Source organism: Podarcis bocagei (genome assembly GCF_964188305.1).
Source record: "Podarcis bocagei genome assembly, chromosome: 3".
Taxonomy (NCBI): Eukaryota; Metazoa; Chordata; class Lepidosauria; order Squamata; family Lacertidae; genus Podarcis; species Podarcis bocagei.
Window position 1 is genome coordinate 55,040,480 of NC_138127.1, and position 19,683 is coordinate 55,060,162.

The window sequence follows — 19,683 nt, forward strand, 5'->3', positions numbered from 1 at the left end:
CGAATAAGATTACCCTATTCCTAGCAATATGACAGTGATTTTATGCTATGCACAGATGTCCCCAGCATCTTGTAAATTTAAATTTAAAAGAAAGAAAGAGGCAGCAAATAGCCCAGGAGCCATGGAATGTTGAGGGTGCCTGTCAGAAAAGGTGAGAGTGGCTTGGTTTCAGTCTGCAATACCTTTTAATTTCTTGGTCATGAGAATTAGACTTGAGTGATTTCTTTCTGTGTAGGGTGGGGTAGGGTAATAGAATATCCCAGTATAGCACGGTGAAAGAGGATTGCTTGTTTCCACTATTTGGTCATCTGTGTCTGCGAGGTGAGGTTCCATTCTACCTATTGTGACTCATACTCGTGATAGGCCATGAATTTGTGAAATCCCTTTAAGCATTTTTGCTGGTGACTGACCATCTCACGTCATTTACTAGTATAAATCTGATAACAAAGTGTGTGTACATGCACACACACACATATAGAGAGAGAGAGAGAACAGGGGTTGGACTAGATGACCCTTGGTGTCCTTTCCAACTCTATGATTCGTGAGAGAGAGAGAGAGAGAGAGAGAGAGAGAGAGATTAACAAAGCAGAGTATTTTTTATTTATTTGGCAAAACCTTTCAGCTTCCACCTCCATTAGCTGCTCCGATCAAAATGGAATGATGCTGTTTTCAAGGTGGCAGTTATAGAGCTTTGAGGATGGAATGCCCAGAAAGGCTTCATTCACTGAAGCTAAGCAATGCTGGCACTCTCCTCCAGGTTATATAACACACCTGCATCTAAGTAGATTTTCTGTGTTTTTGGTAGATACTGAGTAAATTTTTTAATGTGCTAATTTGTTTGCAGTTGCTATAGAATACTAGTTGTGTCTAGTTTATAGTATGTTGTTGTAATATAATGTAAAAGAACACATGATTCCAAATGATTCATCCTATTGTTATTATTTCCAAAATTGTACAGTGGTACCTCGCAAGACGAATGCCTCACAAGACAAAAAACTCGCTAGACGAAAGGGTTTTTTTGTTTTTTGAGCTGCTTCGCAAGATGATTTTCCCTATGGGCTTGCTTCGCAAGACGGAAATGTCTTGCAAGTTTATTTCCTTTTTCTTAACACTGTTAATACAGTTGCGACTTGACTTCGAGGAGCAACTCATAGAACGCGGTGTGGTAGCCTTTTTTGAGGTTTTTAAAGACTTTGATGATTTTCGAAGCTTTTCCAAAACTTTCCCGACACCGTGCTTTGCAAGACGAAAAAAATCGCAAGACGACAAAACTCGCGGAACGAATTAATTTTGTCTTGCGAAGCACCACTGTACATGATAAACAGGGGTTTTTTTAGAAGTAAGACTCTACTTTGAAACATATTGTGCTACTGTTGTTTTCTACTTTAAATGTGTATTCTTTATACTTTCTAGTATTAAAAAAGGGATATATGTCAGGCAGTACTTAAATCTGGTGTGCTTATGGTTCTTAGTAGGCTTTACGGATTTGTTTTTAATAGCATATGGGTCATAAGAATTTATTGTTTCATAGGTTGGAAGCTATGTTTTCCAAGTATCTTCTTATTTATGTACCTCAAGCCCTTTAGAATTCTCTTCTCATTGGGTTCCAGAATTCTGGACAAAACTGTAGCAGAATCAGAGCAGCTCCATAAAAATATAAAAAATAGCTTAATTTGAGCCAGTTCTTACCATTGTTTAGTCCTGAATCTGTTTTCATTGTTAGGCCAACACTACAGAAATACAAAATCCAGATAATTATTTGGGTTCATAAAGAAGGATAAATTATTTCTTATATTTAATATTGCCCCTCCCAAAAAAGTGTAAAAGGAGAACATCTTTCTACAGAAACTCCCTTGTGCATTTCAGATACAGTGGTACCTCGGATTACATACGCTTCAGGTTACATACACTTCAGGTTACAGACTCTGCTAACATAGAAATATTAACTTGGGTTAAGAACTTTGCTTCAGGATGAGAACAGAAATTGTGCTCTGTTGGCACGGCGGCAGCGGGAGGCCCCATTTGCTAAAGTGGTGCTTCAGGTTAAGAACAGTTTCCGGTTAAGAACAGACCTCCGGAACAAATTAAGTACTTAACCCGAGGTACCACTGTGCTCTCCAAATGAATCATGACTAAAGAATGCCCCTGACACAAGGACCATTGGTGGGATCATCATACCTAAGCCTATATGTAATTCTTGTTGAGATCTGTAAGATTACCAGTATAACTGCAAGGTACGCCATGGTATCTTTTTCCTTCTAAAATCTATAACTGTTTCAGTAGGTATGAAGAAAGAGTCCCTCCCTGGATATATATTCTAGAGAATTGGCTCCTGTGGATGAAATTACACATTCAATTTATTATTATTTTTTTAAGGAAAAGGAAAACCTCACCACATAGTGAGAAATCTGTGTACATCTTCAGTTTTTAATTTTAATCAGATTTGTAAAAATGTTAGAGCAAGGCAGTATATCTAAATTTATGATTTTCCCGCTTGCATTTTTGAATATTTGTATTCCTTTTTTCAGTTGCACAGGAGATTAAAAATGCTGTTAGCTAACTTACTATCTAGACAATTAAACCAGAAGGGTATTTTAAGATTTCTCGACAAACACTGTTAGCTGCTGCTTTGTAGTAAAAGGTGGCAAACATGGATTACAAACATGGATGAATTTAAATTGATTTATTGTAGTGTTTTCCACTAGGGGTGTGTGCTTGTTAGCTAAACTGTCAGCATTAAATGAGCACTACATGTGCTGGTTTCTGTTATCTCTATGACTTCTAAACATTACTGGAAAGATCCTGACTGTGTTTCTATTTCTGAATGCTACAGACAGCTTTTTAGATACATATAAGGGTTAATCTGAGTTTATTTAATATATACTGCCTCTCTGGCAAGGCATTCAAATGCTAACTTTAAATAATGGTTCACAATCTCATGGACACAGTACCATTTAAAAAAATTATAATAATAACGAGTGGACAGAAGAATGTCCATAAATGCTGACTACAGAAATTCATAAATACTGAATAATGACATTCAGTATCCGGAGAGAATTTAACACATTACCGGGTCAGTATGGATAATGGCCAACAAATGTTGGAAAATGTGAATTGATCAGAAATGTTTCAGAAATAGGAATAGCTTTCCTGCCAATTTTCTGGGAAATATAAAAAGTTCCCAAGTAGAGAATCCATCCTTTGACAGGTCTCTGTGTATATTACTTAATTAAAGTTGTCAGCTTTTGTACATTATCTGATATCACTTGAAGACTACGCTTCTTGACCAGTCAAGGTGCAAAATTCCCTGTGCATATTCTGGTCACATTCTTTGTGCCTTCATGTGAATTTGTGCTGTCACTAGTATTTGTACACATTTGCCATTGAACTTGAAGTATACATAAAGTAGAGTGTGACTGACTTTAGTGATGTACTTGCTCAATACCATGTAGAATTAAATTCTTAAATCAAAAGAGATGCGGTAATTTATTGTCTGTGATGAGGTATTTCTGTATAATTAGGCTGATAACTGTATATTGGTGCTGAAGGCAAATTGGTATTGACCAAATGCTACATGGCTAATCATGGCTACAATCTTATATTTAATCTTTTCTAGGTGTTGTGCTTTCCTTATTATGTAGGATGGTATGCTGCTTTGTTTATGGCTGATTTTATTTTATAATGCACTGAATTGTTTATTATTACAAACATGGAGAGCACTTCCTTCCTTCCTTTAAAAAAGGAGGAGAAAGCATAGTAACAGTGCTACTGCATTTGGCTGGCTTCAGTGGAAATGACTTATTACAATGAAATGTAATCAAGGCGGATTTCTAGGAATGTTCTTTGAGCATGTTGCTTTACTTATCATAAGAAGTGTGTTTCTGTGTGTTTCTGTGTCACTTTCCCTCCCCTCAAATTCTCTGGTGAGTAACCTTGGGTTTCCTGATTCTCTGTACAGTGTTTACTGCCAACAAACTTCCCCTGCTGACTGTGCTACAATTGCAAGTCTGTGAGTTATTTCGAGAGTGACTCTCCTGTTGAAGTCTGATAAGATCATGTACCACCAGGAAGGCATAATATTATAATCCTAAACGCCACATGATCCTCTTCTTTTTTGCTCTTGTACTTGTCACATGGACAAGAATAAAGGTTGTGCGTGGTTGGAAGCAGAGGAGTAAAGAGGAGATAGCCGAAGATAACACCCTTACTAAGAAGTATAAATCCTGAACAGGAATGGCTTGGTTACAGTAAAGCTTTTATCTGTAAACTAGCTTTGAGGACCTGGTCATGGTATAATGACTAACATAAAGCACAGGCTGACACATCTTTGGGGTAGCAGATAGATAGGTAGGTAGATAGATATATACCCCTTCCAACTCAGTCCCAAAGTTTTAACCCTAAGCAAAGCACTAAAATAAAATAAGAAGAAATGCACTGTGTACATGAAACAAACGGATATATATAAAAAAAGAATAGTAGTCAGCAGTTCTTATTCCCAGGAAACCAGTGCCTTGCCAAATGCATCCTCTGAGAATCAAGCAGACTCTTCGGGCATGCCTTTGGGGATATATGGGGACTTCCTTCCCTTTAAGGATCCCTGCAATTACCCAATCTGCCAAGTTTCCAAAAAGATAAATGGAAGCACTGTAGCTTGAAGGTGTCTTGGTTTGAATGAGATGCAGTAAGTAAGGTCTCTTTGTTCTTTACAGGCATTGTAGATCTGATTGTACTTATAAAAGAAGAATAGAGTTGGTGCCCTGCTGACTAAATTGTCCTCTGGAGAAGTATTAGTTACAAAGCTTCTTCATTAACAAGGCTCCCTGTTTAAGCTACTGTGGAGTAGCTGAGTGCTTAAGCTACTTCTCTTATTTGCTTCTTTCTAAACATTAACTTGGCACACATATATGGTTAAATAGGTTTGTGACAAATAAATATACTATTGATTTTGAAAATGTATGTGTGCATAAAGAGGCTAATACATACAGTGACAGAAACATAAAAACAAACCTCTCATATTGAATAATTTGATATGTTCACCTGTTATGTTACTATAATCATTGTCAACAGGAAAGAATTGTTGCTTTTGCTATTCATATCTCTGAATTGTAAATGTAACTTGACTAGGTGGCAGTGTCATTTCTCTCTATATAGTGTGAGAAACAGAAATAGAATGTCAGGTTTTTGTAAAGTCACCATCTTGAAAACAGTAAAGGCAAAATGCACTTAATTTTGAATATGGCAGAGTACATAAAAAGGTGAAAGGAAGTTTGGCTGATGTGTGTATTCTGTTTTTATTACATATTATATGTGATTGTGTGTATATGTGACAGAGAGAGAGGAGGAGGATAGTACTAAAGGTAAAGGTACCCCTGCCCGTACGGGCCAGTCTTGCCAGACTCTAGGGTTGTGCGCTCATCTCACTCTATAGGCCGGGAGCCAGCACTGTCCGCAGACACTTCCGCGTCACGTGGCCAGCGTGACAAGCTGCATCTGGCGAGCCAGTGCAGCACACGGAATGCCATTTACCTTCCCGCTGGTAAGCGGTCCCTATTTATCTACTTGCACTCGGGGGTGCTTTCGAACTGCTAGGTTGGCAGGCGCTGGGACCGAACGACGGGAGCGCACCCCACCGCGGGGATTCGAACCGCCGACCAAGCAATCGGCAAGTCCTAGGCGCTGAGGTTTTACCCACAGCGCCACCCGCGTCCACGGAGGATAGTACTACTATATGTATATTGTTTGTTTGTATGTATAGTACATATAACTGCTGCTGTATGTAGTACTATATGTACACAGACATTTAATTTTCTTATGAAAGTACATGTCTAGGAAATCATACGAGTAGGTTTTCATATCTGAGAAATGCATGTATATCAACTTGTACACAATTTTTTGGTAATAGTTTACTGCCACATACACACGTGGCAAGCATGCAGATGTTTATAATATGTCTTGAATTGCACATAGGATTAACACAAATATTATTACCATGTGAGGAATTTTATCTTGTGCAGTTGTGTTTCATATATGCCAGTTTTACATTTGATCAGGAGAGGATAAATATATTGATTCACTTGTGAAGAGAGCTGACTTTTTTTTCCTTAGCAAAAAAACCATGCTTTTTTCTGTACTAATTTCTTTCCATGAGAAGTTAAATGAGCTGCAAGTTAGCCTTGTAGTTTTATCCAGTGTGGGAAAGAAATCCTTCTGGTTCATTTTTATGGAGAATGACATACCGGTGGGTTGGATAGTGATAGTTTTTAAAAGAGAGCATAAAGCATTTGAATGCTGTGCTTGCTTGCTTGCTCTTCACTCCCCAGCCCCTGCTTCTTCTTCTTTGGACACAGTATAGCTCTTCATGCAGAATGGCATCACGTGTGCCCCTTTTGATTTTATGAATGAGCTGTGTCAGATTTGTGAGGAAATCCCTTGAAGGCAGGCACTTGAGGAAATGCCTGGGACTTGTCAGTCACTCCACCCCCATGGGGGATTAGTAAAATGAGAAGCCGTAATGTGACCTGATGGGGGGAGGAAAAAGCCACTCTATATACCTTCCCCCTCCCTTCAAGCTTTCCTCCTCATATGCGCTCACTGAGGGAGTCAAAGATAAATGGTTGCATTACAGTGGACTCTTGGGTATTGCCTTTATCCCTGAACTGCAAATCATTTTATCCTTCGGTATGTTACATACTTAATAACATTTTCAAACATTACTTGGCCTTATAAAACAGGTTACCTGCAGTTCAAAAAAATGTTATCAATTTCTTGGATGCTGTCTGAATGGAATGGCTACCCTAAAAGCCATATTGTGCATTATTGTAACATGTTTCCCTTGGGGGCACATGATTTCTTTCTTTTTCTTTTTTTACAATGCACAAGATCGGTATTCATTTTAAGCAACTGAACCTATCTAGAGGGAGTTTGTTTTCATATTTTATTATATTCTTTGTAGCCTGTACTTGTTTTATCAGCAGTTTCTGTTGCATTTGTTATCTATTTGACTTTGTCAAAGAATGCCCTTTATTACATGAAAACAAAACTTAGTGTAAATGTTTATCAATAGGCCAAATATTCTTCTCTAGAAAAAAACACCCCTCTTCTTTATCAAAGTATTCCATCATGATTTTATACATAATAATTAGCAATCATTTTTAAAATACATACTGAACATATATCTCTTAATATGCTGAAATTACTGCTTCATGAATTTCTGACTTCACTGCACCTGATTGCCAAGTTCAAATAATTCACAAAAACTCATTTTCTTAATTGAATTGATCCTGGCATATACCACAGCTCTGTCTAAAACACTGCATAATAACTTTAAAGTATCAATTGTAGATACTTCAGTATTCCTATTTAAAAGAATAAACTTTAATTACAAAAGAAGATCCTGGGTAGAAGATTCTGTGAGGTGAAAATGTGTCTTCATTACAAATGAAACTTGTTAAGGCTTAAAAAGGCTTTTTCAATAGTAGTACACATTCATCAGAGTTTTGTGACATGAAGAATGTTACTTGGATTTTGCATTTCACAAATTCAACAAAAATATTTTCTTTATCTTCTTCTACTGAAAAGCATTCCCAATGTGGCATGCTAACAATGTTTACCCCTTTGGCCCTATAGTGTGTGCTACTCATACTCGTATTGTTGTATATCCTAGTGCTGAATGCATTGACCCCAACCCAAAACAGGTGCTCTTGTTCAGGGGTCAGCAAACATTTTCAGCAGGGGGCCGGTCCACTGTCCCTCAGACCTTGTGGGGGACCGGACTATATGAGAGGGGGTGAACGAATTCCTATGCCCCACAAATAACCCAGAGATGCAGTTGAAATAAAAGGACACATTCTACTCATGTAAAAACACGCTGATTCCCAGACTGTCTGCAGGCCGGATTTAGAAGGCGATTGGGCCGGATCCGGCCCCGGGCCTTAGTTTGCCTACCCATGCTCTAGTTCATCAGCAAAGCGCTTGTGTGAGCTGGCTTCACAGATGCATCACTCTCAGGGGAGATTCATGAATGCTCCACAACATCCACAAGGGCCAGGAAACAGATAGTTTGGCCACCATTGCCTGCTGTGACTGACATAGGCACAAAGAGCAGTTGTGTTCTCATTTGATGGCACAAGATAGCCTCCTTAGATAGTGCCCATTAGGTGGAAGTAAATATACTGATTTTAGTGCTGAACCTTTTTTTTTTTTTTTAAAGAGCATTCTATCCACTAGCCTACCTCATGCACAATGCTAAATCATGGTTTAGCATTTTGAGAAATATCAGGAACAGATGCTGGGCTTGCAGAGTCATAACCCATTTCTGTACACACACAAGCAAAGAATGTTTTTTAAATCAGGAGTGGCTAACCTGTCACCCTCCTGATGTGCCGGACTTTGTCTCTAACCAGGCCCAACCAGCATCAACAATGGTCTGGGATGCTGGGATTTGTAGTCCTACAGCATCTGTAGGGCCAGAAGCTAATGTTTCTCCCTGTTATATCTGAATACAAATATAATGTGCTGGAATCCTTTAACACTATGACCTATTTACTCTCAGCAGCAATGGATTAAGTAAAACAGTGCCAATAGAATCTGCCAACTCCACTGGCACCAACCAGCCATAGCTTTGCTCATCGACAGTTTCCCCAGGGTACCTGTGCATGGAAGGCATTGTACGACATTAGTTGAATTAGGGGAAGGGCCATAATTCAGTGTCAGAGCACCTACTCTGCATGCAGAAGGTCCTAGGTCCAATCCCTGTTATCTCCAGGGTGGGAAGTATGCCCTCTCTAAAACCTTGGAGGGGCCACGTAGTTTAGACAGGGGGCAGAGAACCTCCAGCCTGCGGACCTGATTACCAAAGCTGTTTCCTCCAAACCATGCCCAAATCCAGCAGGGCTCTTTGCAAACCCTGTGCTCCTTGCAAAGGGCTGGCTCAGCACTTTGATGATCTGCTAAGCCCACCTCTCAAGCTTAGCCTGTCAGAGTAGGGGATGCTTCACTTTTGCAACCCCAATTACAACAATGGAGATGAGGTGCGTGGTGGGTTAAAACAAAATCCAACAGAGTACCTAAATGCACCCTAAGTCTTCTCATGCATTACGTTCCCTGTCACCATGTTTTCCATCACCAGAGCTTTCATTTGTGCATTCACAGCCACATGCCACAAAAAATTCTATATGAGATCTGTTTTTTCTTTCTGGTACTCATAGATTGGCTTCTGAATTAGTCAGAATTGTATCCTTTGATGTGGCTGGGTGACAGACAAAAAAATGAGGAAGCGTTTGCATTTGATTCTATGATTCTGTGATCCAATGGAATGTTTTTATTATGCCACCATTTTCTGTTATGTCATCGTTAAGAGTGAGAATAACCTCTGAAGTAACATAGGACTCCACTCTGACAGCTCTGTGCATTTTTTCCTATTTCACTGGCATTATGATTGTACACCACTGGTGCAACTGGCATAAATTCACTACTTGCCATAACTTTGTGTTCTGTTGGTATAGCAGAAGTGATTGCTATGTTTCCAATATTATGCCTTGTGGTTATGGAAAATAAATAAATAAAAACGGAACCCCTGAAGCCTGAGGGGTATTTTAAATGAGCTCACTGTATTTACTATAGTGGTATGTAAGCAGCACACCAGAACAAATCTTGCATTGATGTAATTTGCTAAGGGATTTGGGTCTTACTTTTTCTATCTGATTTTAAAGTGAATAAAAGTACTGTACTGCAGCACCAGCATCATATTCAAAAACTCACCATGTATAAATGGGTTAATAGGATAAATAATTGTACAGGATAGTCATCTAATAAATGGCAAAATAAAATACCGAGAACACTAAAATATGCACAAATGGACATCTGTAAGTGTCCTAGAAACCCAGGTAATATATATATAGAGCTCCATGAGTGATTCACTGGAGTTTTAGCAAAGGTCTAACTTGCAGCCACATTGTAGTAAGAAATAAGGTAAATTGAAATGTGAATGCATTTCCCCTCTAACTGCCTTGACTTCCTGGGAAATATGAAATATCTGAGTGTGTGTTGCACATTTGTTATGCCTTTATATTGTGGGGTGGCGTGAGGAAAATCCAAACAGTGCCCCATTTGTTTAAAATTTTAACCCCTTCTTTTCAGCTCAAGACAGTGTTTCCATGACATCTGTCTCAAATTGAAAAATGTCCTACCGTCACCTGCTGTTCCACATACTTTGCCTTGGATGTTGGTTCCAACTGCTCCTTTACCAATTTCCCCCTCCCCTCTTTTTTCTCAGGATTTATCGGGTTCCATTGATGACCTGCCCACAGGAACTGAAGCAACACTGAGTTCAGCGGTTAGTGCATCAGGTTCCACCAGCAGTCAAGGGGAGCAGAGCAACCCGGCACAGTCGCCTTTCTCCCCTCATGCCTCCCCACATCTCTCCAGTATCCCTGGGGGGCCTTCCCCTTCCCCTGTGGGCTCTCCCGTTGGAAGCAACCAGTCAAGATCTGGTCCCATTTCTCCTGCAAGTATTCCAGGTAAATGGTGGGCTTTAAAAAGAAAATAATCCATCTAACCTCTACTGTTTCGTTTTTAAAATGTTTCCTTCAGCATTTGTATACGCTTTGCGCTTTCCCATCATGGGCAAAGATCACATTTTCAATGTGCTAAATTCAGACATTAAATGAATTATCACGTTGTGACATAAGATTAAGTATCACACTGCCATTATAGAACTGGGTTGTGCAGGAGGTATTCTTGGTAGTTTGCTACACAGACTGGACTCCGGCATCTCAAAAACATTGATTGTGGGTTTCCACTATCCCAAGGCCTTGAATGAAGGGACTCAACTTGTCTTAAAACGTTCCTGTCATGTGACCTTTCTCTACCTTCAGTCAGGGCTGGATTAGCCATTAGCCCAAATAAGCACGTGCTTAGGGCATCAAGGGAAGGGGAACACCACAGAAATCTTCTGTTGCCAGATTTTTAACATTAATGGTCACAAATTGCTCAGCTGAGCATTCATTTTCCCAGTTGAAGTACATTTAAAATACTAACAGAACAACCATGCAGCAAGGCAGGCTGAAGACCTTATCTCTACTAAGTATAGAAGCAGATGTGTTACATAAGATTAGTTTTGAGAATCTGATCAAAGGTTTTGCAGTTAGAAAAAGTAGGAGAAAATTCTTCAAATATAAATAAACTGGAAGTATACAAAAATAAATATTTTCCATTGTATTGTAGGTTTTGTTTCATTTCAAAAAGCAAAATTTTATTTTACAGTTTGTTATTGTTTATATTTTGAATTAGATCTACTGTATATGGGGGCACCACCATCTTTGAAGTTGTTAGAGCCTCTAAAGGTCTTAATCTGGCACTGCCTTCAGTGAATTTTCTCTTCCTGCTCATCCTACCTTATTTGTTCTGACCTCAATGCTCTTGTATTACCACCTGTTATGTCTTGCTATGAGCATCTCCATGTGACATAGATTGGCTTCCTCGTATCATTTTCTCTCTAGCAAGTCATTGTAAAACAAGCAGCTGTTGTGTTGCTGATAGCTATGACAAGACAACGCCAAAATGTAGCAGGGGGTTCCTTTCTGGGAAGGCTGTTAAAATAAAGGTGTATTCCTAGGGCTTGGTGGCACGAAAGAATCCTTTACTTCTTTCCTTCCTCAAATGAGATTAAATTGGCAGCTAAAGAAGCATCAAAAGGACACACACAACTAACCTGCCACATGATCTTCCCAGTGGCTTGTTCTGTCACAGGTAATGTTTAAATGCTTTTCTCCCCAATTGCAAATTTTCTCTCCCATGTTGTTCATGATCACCCATTGCGAGTATTAGAATACATTGGCACAGCCCCAATACTAGACTATCCCCTAAAACTCAATAGGCATTTCCCCCCCTGTGCAGACCAAAAACTGTATTTCTGATAATAATTCCCCAGAGTGGCTGGGGAAACCCAGCCAGATGGTTGGGGTATAAATATTATTATTATTATTATTATTATTATTATTATTATTATTATTAGTCTCTATAATTGTTCCCTGACAGCATTTCCACTCTGGGAATAAAATACAGAGTGGAGAATTACTATTAAGGATAACAACATTTACAAGTTTATGAATAAATAATTTATCAAATCATATTCCTTATAACAATGCCACAATGTATAATTTGTGTTTTGGGGACATTAGCAATCTGTAACTTAGATTTTGGTTTTAAAAATTTTCTTTCTAAATAAACACCCAGTGGAGGGGAGAGAGATCGTTCATATATCTCTGTACAATCTATACTTCGGTTTCCTCATTTATGATTCGTATTTTACTAAATTATTATGCTATATGTCCTGGTATATTAATACTAGTAAAAAACGATGCATGTCATTTAGGAGGCTTGTACACTACTCTCTCTAATTCAGCCAGAGCTGAGGAGTGGAAGCTGACACAGCAGAACATCAAAATGCATTGCTGATGCCAGAGAAGTGAGCGAATGCTAGCTTGGCTTGCCTCCTGGGCCAAAACTCCCAATTTACTAACAAAGCAAAAATGTAAAAAGGAAGAGACTGGGAGTGCATGATTCTATGGCCAGCTCTCAAGCCCTAATATTATATGTTCACCAGGTGCTTTAGTAGCCACAGAAACACCCTGATGCAAGCCCTGATTATTTTGTGGACTAACTATCCAAAATAGTAAACACTACCCCCACTCCCAGTTGTCTTGGGAGTGCAAGCAGTCTGTAATGGAAGAGGATGTTGTTAAATCTTAGGAAACTATAAACTAAGACCCATTCCCATGCAGCCAAATCAAAGAGTAAATAGCACTTATACGCCTTACCCAACCAGTTTTGTTTAATATTCAAAGGAATAGACAGCTCATTTGAGAGGAACCTTTTGAGTCTGTTCTGGTTTTGCTGTTATTTTAACCCACTCTAACAAAGGGATTATGCATTAGTGAAATTGACATGATCGCCCTTTTAAAATCTCTCATGTTTAAAAAGGTTTCACTTCTCTCCGGAGTCAAATGTTCTACAGCAGCTTGTTTTGTTTTGTTTTGTTTTTTGAGATTCATGAATGACATTTATTGGCCTTGGCAGTACAACAATTTAATTGACAAAGTTACACCTAATGCACAAAACAGTTACTTAGCAGTTTTACAAATTTCAGAACGTCGTCACAGCAATACAAGGGAAACATTTCATTTGTTCACTTAACTGTAGCTTTATTTTTCAATTCTCTGACACTATGAAGAGCAAGATGAACTTCATATAATGGTGTGTAGTATGCCTACATTTTATATGCCTGTCTAAAAGTCATTTCTTACTTGTATAGATGTGGGTTTGTTTGTTTTTACTTTTTTATTGATTGTGTTTATTGTCATTAGTGTTTGTATTTCTACTGTGTCTGAAAGTGACTTTAGGTCATTTCCATGAGTAAGGTGGCTGATAAATAATAGTAAAAGTAATAGTAATAGTAATAGTAGTAGGCTCAGTTTCTGCCTCTGATCCAGCCAGCTTTTAAAGATGTGAGCACCTTGTTGGGAGGAAAAAAGGTTGGCAGCCTCTGAGTGGTTGGTTGCTTATATAAAGCTTAATGCTAATTCAGCCCTGCTGTAATCATATTCAGAGCGCTCACCTGAAAAAGCTCCAGAATTGGCCCTGACTGTTTAGTTTTACAAATCAGATTGGTATCATAAAGTTGAGGAGCATAGAATGTGCAGATCTGTGAAATGGTGAATTAAGATATATAGAATTACAGTCCATGTTGCCTTGTGATAATGATAATAAGGGAATTCAGTTTCCAGGCTTCTCATTCTCTGTGTCCCCAACATATAGCAGCAGTTCATGAGCAGCAACAGGTTCTATCTTACCATTCAAACAGAACAGGTAAGCACCAGGCTTCTCCACAAGGGAAGATAGCATTCCCTACGTACAGGAATCTACACATATCAGCTTGGCTTTACTACCCAAGCCTCTGCCTTTGTGCCTATTCCTATCTACCTATTTGAGGAAGAGTCATCGCTCAATAGTAGAGCACCTGCTTAGTATGCAGAAGGCCCCAAGTTCAATCCTCAGCATCTCAAGATAGGCTAGAAAGACTGAAATCCTATTTGAAATCTGTAAGCCACTTCCAGTCAGTGTAGACAGTAGTGTACTAGATACAACCATGGTGTCAGCTTCCTATGTTGCCCTCTCACCCCTTGGGCAAGCCCATGGAGTCTGGTCTTACTTGCACCAGCAGTGGGGAGAAGGTAAAAAGTGGCAGATATGTCTAGTATTTTGTTTCTTTTTTTGAACCATTTCTCTTCCAAGCCCGCTATGTTTGCTAGAAGCCAGAATGGTGGGGTCTTCTCTGTTGGGATACTGCCAGGGAGACAAAAGCCATCATGCCCCCACGCTGTCTCCGGACGTCCATCGACCTCCCATAGAAACGCAGTATCAATCAATTAGCGACATGAGCTCCAGAAATAGCTTGCCACATTCCAGAGCTGATGCACGCTCTATCAGCAGACTTTTGCACAGTGAAAGATGCACTCAGAAGAGCATATTTACAAGTTTATTCAGCGTTGGTCAGAACAAAGAAAAAAACATGACTGCCTGCTTCAGTGTCTCAGGCACAGAGAGAAAACGAAAGCATAAACATCCTGTGAACAGGAAATACGCAGACTCTGTGACTCACAAAGCCTGCTCCCTTTTAAGGTGGAACGGAAATATCCTAACATCCTCTTCTTTGCAGAGGTGCTAGCAAATGGAAAGTTGCAGCACGTGTCTCTTTCACTTTCTGCCATTCTCCAAGGCAGGGGAGATTCTGGTGGAATCTATACACATATTTTTAAAAAGCTGTGGAAATGCTTTTTTAAAAAAAGTTTTGAAAAATAGATTGAATTTTTCATAGCTCAGTTTCGCCATCTAGTGTCACATTTGTATATTGCATTTTGCAACATATTTAAAACGGTTTATTTGCAGTTGTGTAGCTGAGTCTTCTGTCTTCTCCTTGTGGGCCTCTAGGAAACACAATAGGTTTCAAAGGGGGACAAGGTCTTGTCCTACTTGCAGGAAGATTTGAAGGGCTGGTACTTGTCTCTGTTGCCAACACTTCCTGCTCACTAAGTACTTTTCCGCCTTTCCCTTTAACCTTCCATGCTTGCTAAAGAGAAAGGCAGAGCTTTCCCCACCTGCAGAAAGCTTTGGAGGGGAAAAGAAACAGGTGTTTCTCAAGCTGATTCTATCTTTCTCCAAATCACAAATGATTATGTTGTTGGACTCCAGCTCCCCATCATCCCTGGCCACTGGCCATGCCAGCTGGGAATTGTGGGACCTGGAGTTCTAAAACTTCCTGCAAGTTAGACAAGAACCCGCCTCTTCCTCCACCTATCTATCAAGCAAAGGTGGGGCCTTGCCTTACTTGTGGACACTTGGCTAAAAACATAGCCAAACTATTGCACGAGCCTATCTGAGACTGCTATGAGTCTTTCTTGTCCAGTTATTTACGTCCAGCAAGGAGGCAGGTAGATTTGTCAGTGCCTGCCTGTGAAGCAGACTGTTCTTCATTTCATTTCAGTTTTAATTTGTATACCTCTTTTCTATATTACTATGCACAAGGCAGTTTAAAAGCTGAAGAAACAACAAAATAGACAGCAAAGATCACACACGTAATAACAATCTGATCTAATACAAAAAGTCACAATAACTTTAAAATAAACAATTTATATCAAATAAAGGAATCTGCAATATTCTTCATTCATTGCAATCCTTGGTAGATTTACTGTGATAGTGAGCAACACAATGGTTTTTTTCTGGTTTGGAAGAAATTTTAGCTTCGAAGAAAAGATAAATCCACCAGATTATAGACATTAATTGGGTCTCAATCCTGAACACCTTTAATGATAAGTAATTTTTGCTGAATTCTATAGTTGCAATCCTGCAAAGTAATGAGCTGCTCAGTAGGACTTCAGCCACATAATTCAATGCAGGATAACAGCCAAAGGGCTTACTTCACATAAGGTATTAGCACCATGAGGATAATTCCTATTCCCTCTTTTTCAGAGCTTTTAATTTCTTATGTTACTATTAAGTAACTTAAACCTTTAAGACATAGGGACATAGGTTACCCATGAATAAATGTGTTGCACTAATTTAAACTACCACAAATAATCAAATCATTAAAACCATGTTAAAATAATTAAACTATGTTTAATATGTGTCTAAAACTATAGACATTTCCTTGTATTAGAGGAGACTATGACAAATAATTACAGTATTTTCGCCCTTGTTAGTCGTAAAAGTGTTGTTTACCTGCAACATCTGTTGCTTAATTCACGTTGCCAGTTAGAATTTTCTTTTAATTTGTAAATGTTTAAAATCTGGTCCTTTATTGAAGTAATACTTTTTATCCCATCATTCATCCACAGTTGTCACATTCATGAAAAATACTGTATTTTTGATTATTGCATTATGAAAATATGAGTTTTATACATGTCTAGTTTATGGTCTTACAGATGAAACAATTTACATTCTCCTCTTTCCATTTCATGTGTTCTCATCATAAAATATTGATGTGAACACATCATAAATGGAAAGGTATCTCTTTTTCCTCCATCAGATGTTTCAATATTAAGAAATGATGGATGCATTTACAGGGCAATTCAGTTAGTCTGCTCCCGCTTTGTCAACTAATTTTTGTTGTTGTTGGCTGCAGGGCTTTATTTCTTGGTAAAACTTCTTATAAATCGAACTCTGGCTGATGTTTATTTTCTGAGCTGCTATAGACTGTCACCACTTCTATATAGATTAGGGACCCTGCAGAGCCCTGTCTTCCCCACTGTCCTCCGACGCAAACGCATGGAGTAGAAGTAACTTTTAAGGTGTACACAAATCTTCTATTCCCTACTGTCATTGGCATGAAATAGAGGAAACATAGTTCTGTGGAACTTGCAAGTGTAGTTGCTGGACTGACACTTCAACAGTTTCTTTATATATTGTCACTGCCACTTCTGTGAGAGTATAAGAACTATGAGAATTGTGTAGTCTATCCAAGGAAGACAGTGTCTATTCATGGAAGACATAACTGTCAAACCACTGTACCTGGACAAAGTCACTGAAGAAGAAAAGTATTTGCAGGGGGCGTTTATGAGCTGCTCCTATTATCTTCTATGGCAGAGCTACAATTTTGGAAATTAATTCAAAACCAGAATTATTATTTACTAATTTATTAATTTCCTTTTTCAAATTACAATTTCCACAATTAGTTATATTTGTAAAGATGAGAAGTGCTTAAAAATTCTTTAGAGGTCATTGATAATGGTGTTTCTAAGGATGTATTCAAATAATAACAAACTCTCCTTGTGGATTTACCCCCCTTATCCCCAGATAGTGGTGGACTCAAATTATTGAGATGTGTTGATTGATTACAGCCGTTAAGTTTCTTAGTAATCAGTTTCATCGCTTATTCTCAATTCACACTTGTACCTTTGATTTCTCTTCCACAACAGGGTGATGTAGGTTGTCGTTGACTAATGAAGAACAGAATTGGTTTCGGCATGAGACAAACGGAATGCCGACACCAATCCTGAAATGCATTAATCTTTAATAACCCACATCTGCATGTTTATAAATGATATAACCAGGAGTTATTAATGCTGTTACTCCCCCTTGCAAACAGAAACTGACATAAGAGCTGGATGTTTCCAAACCACATTAAAGGCATGTGGCTAAGTGTTGTGTGTGACCTTGTGGAGGATTCTGAATTGATAAAGGGTTCATGTGGATTAAAGATGCATGGAGAATTGCAACACTCAAATACCAGAGCTAGTATTCTAGATTTAGCATTCTTTATGTATGTTCAGATTTGTCAGGAGAGGCTTTGTCTCCTCTGTTACTTAACTTTCTATGGTACTTGAAAATGAATGGATGAATCTTTACTTGCGTCAGCCATAGCAATAAAACAACAATACAATATACAAAAAAATAAAAAGTCAATTATATAAAATACATGTTAGGCTTTGAATCAATAGTCAAATAGTGGAACTTATTCTAATTGCCCCAGCTAAAAAACCTTTCAACCTTTGCTGTCACCTGCTCATCTTGATCTGCCAAGAGAAAGGACACTGTGGCAGTGGCTGGGCGACCTGGAATGGACAATAAAAAAGGGGTGATAACCTCATTCCTCAAATCTTTATAAAGAGTGCAAGCCAGAAGGGCATGCACCACCGATTCGGTACTGCCATCTCCACAATGACATAAGTGTTTTTCGTGTGGAATCTGTTGGAATCGTCCCTCAAGTACAGCCGAGGGCAATACATTCAATCTTACGAGAGTAAAACTTTCTGTGGTTCTTGAGATGTTCCAGCCTGCGGGTTTCTCCTCTCTCCATTCAGATTCACTTATTTCTTGGTTTGAGCTAAACTAGCAAACCATGTTTTGGCTTGCCCTCTGAATTTCAGCTTGGAGGGTATGCACAACCCTATTTCCCAGTTCAGATGTAGCAACAGACTGTGGATCACCTTAAAATAGGAAGTAAGTGAATTAAAAGTAAATGAATCCCCCAAGTGAGGATGATGGAAAGGAAAGACATGAATCTGAGGCTCACTCATGTAACATCAAGCCTCTGCTAGTTTACTAGGAGTAAATATTTACTGTGATTTTCCATGTCATACAGCATCATACATGTCATACAGCAGTCAAGTTATACCTGTTTCTACAGTGCTAACATATGTGTCTCCAAACACACAGTGGAAATCTGCAGCAAACTGTGGCCAGTCATGATTCTCCAGCATGTGGCTAGTGCACATACCTGACTCAAGGTGTAAATCTCCCTTTCACACCTTATGTAACAGAAGGAAAACATAAAAGCTGCCAGACAATGGTGGCAAACAGGAATGTGCATACATTTGTGGAAAGGTAAAAAGAAACAAGTACACAGGGTGGACAGACAGGTCACACAAATCGTTTTAACACTAAAAATTGATGTAATAATAAAAGTAAACATAAGAACATAGTAAGGATCCTGCTGGATCAGTTCAAAGGCCTATGCAGTTTCTCACTGTGTCCAATCAGATGCTTCCTGGAAATCCCCCCCAACCTCCGCCCTTAAGCTATTGTCTCTGAGAAGGCAACAATATTCAACAAAACAGCTAGTGCAAAATAAAACAATTAGTGTTCTGGTCTGGTCTGATGCTAGACACCACAGAGAACGAGGCAAGGCTGGGCTGGAGGAAAGGCAAGGCTACCATACCATGGAGAACTGCAACTTCTTCTTAGGCATTGCAAGGCCAAGGCAGTTACCACCACCTACCTGCAACAGCATTATCACACTTCACTCAAAGCTAACAAGGGTCGGGAACAGACAGGCCTTTTGAGCCTCTTGTCTCCAGAACACCATCTCCAGACTCCACCCCTATCTAGAGAATGCCAGACCTTTAAAGGGCCAACCCTCTGGCCTGAAGACAGGGACTCCTCCATTCCATAGAACTCTTTCCCGGTGCACTCCCTGCAGTGCCAGACTGATGATGTGTGGTGGGAGGCATTTGGTTCTTCAGGCACAGGGCACAGGGCCTATGAGAGCCCAGGCTCTGGCCCTATATGTCCTGATGCTCTGGGATGCTTCTCTGGGTGTTCCTAATTCCTGAACCTGAGAACCAACAAGCTACAGCATCTGCATCTTATCAGGATGAGCCCTGATCCAATTCATACCAGTGTGACCAG

At 39.2% G+C, this 19,683-nt stretch overlaps 1 protein-coding gene across 14 annotated transcripts in view; it reads left to right on the plus strand.

Moving 5' to 3' along the window:
• The window catches only part of ARID1B (AT-rich interaction domain 1B), a 358,734-nt gene that overhangs the window by 229,971 nt on the left and 109,080 nt on the right, over window positions 1-19,683 (plus strand). For all 14 annotated transcript variants that reach the window (XM_081187405.1, XM_081187413.1, XM_081187415.1 and 11 more), the window contains one exon: window positions 10,274-10,517. In XM_081187405.1, the coding sequence (XP_081043531.1) occupies window positions 10,274-10,517 (244 nt within the window). The remainder of the gene's footprint in view (window positions 1-10,273; window positions 10,518-19,683) is intronic.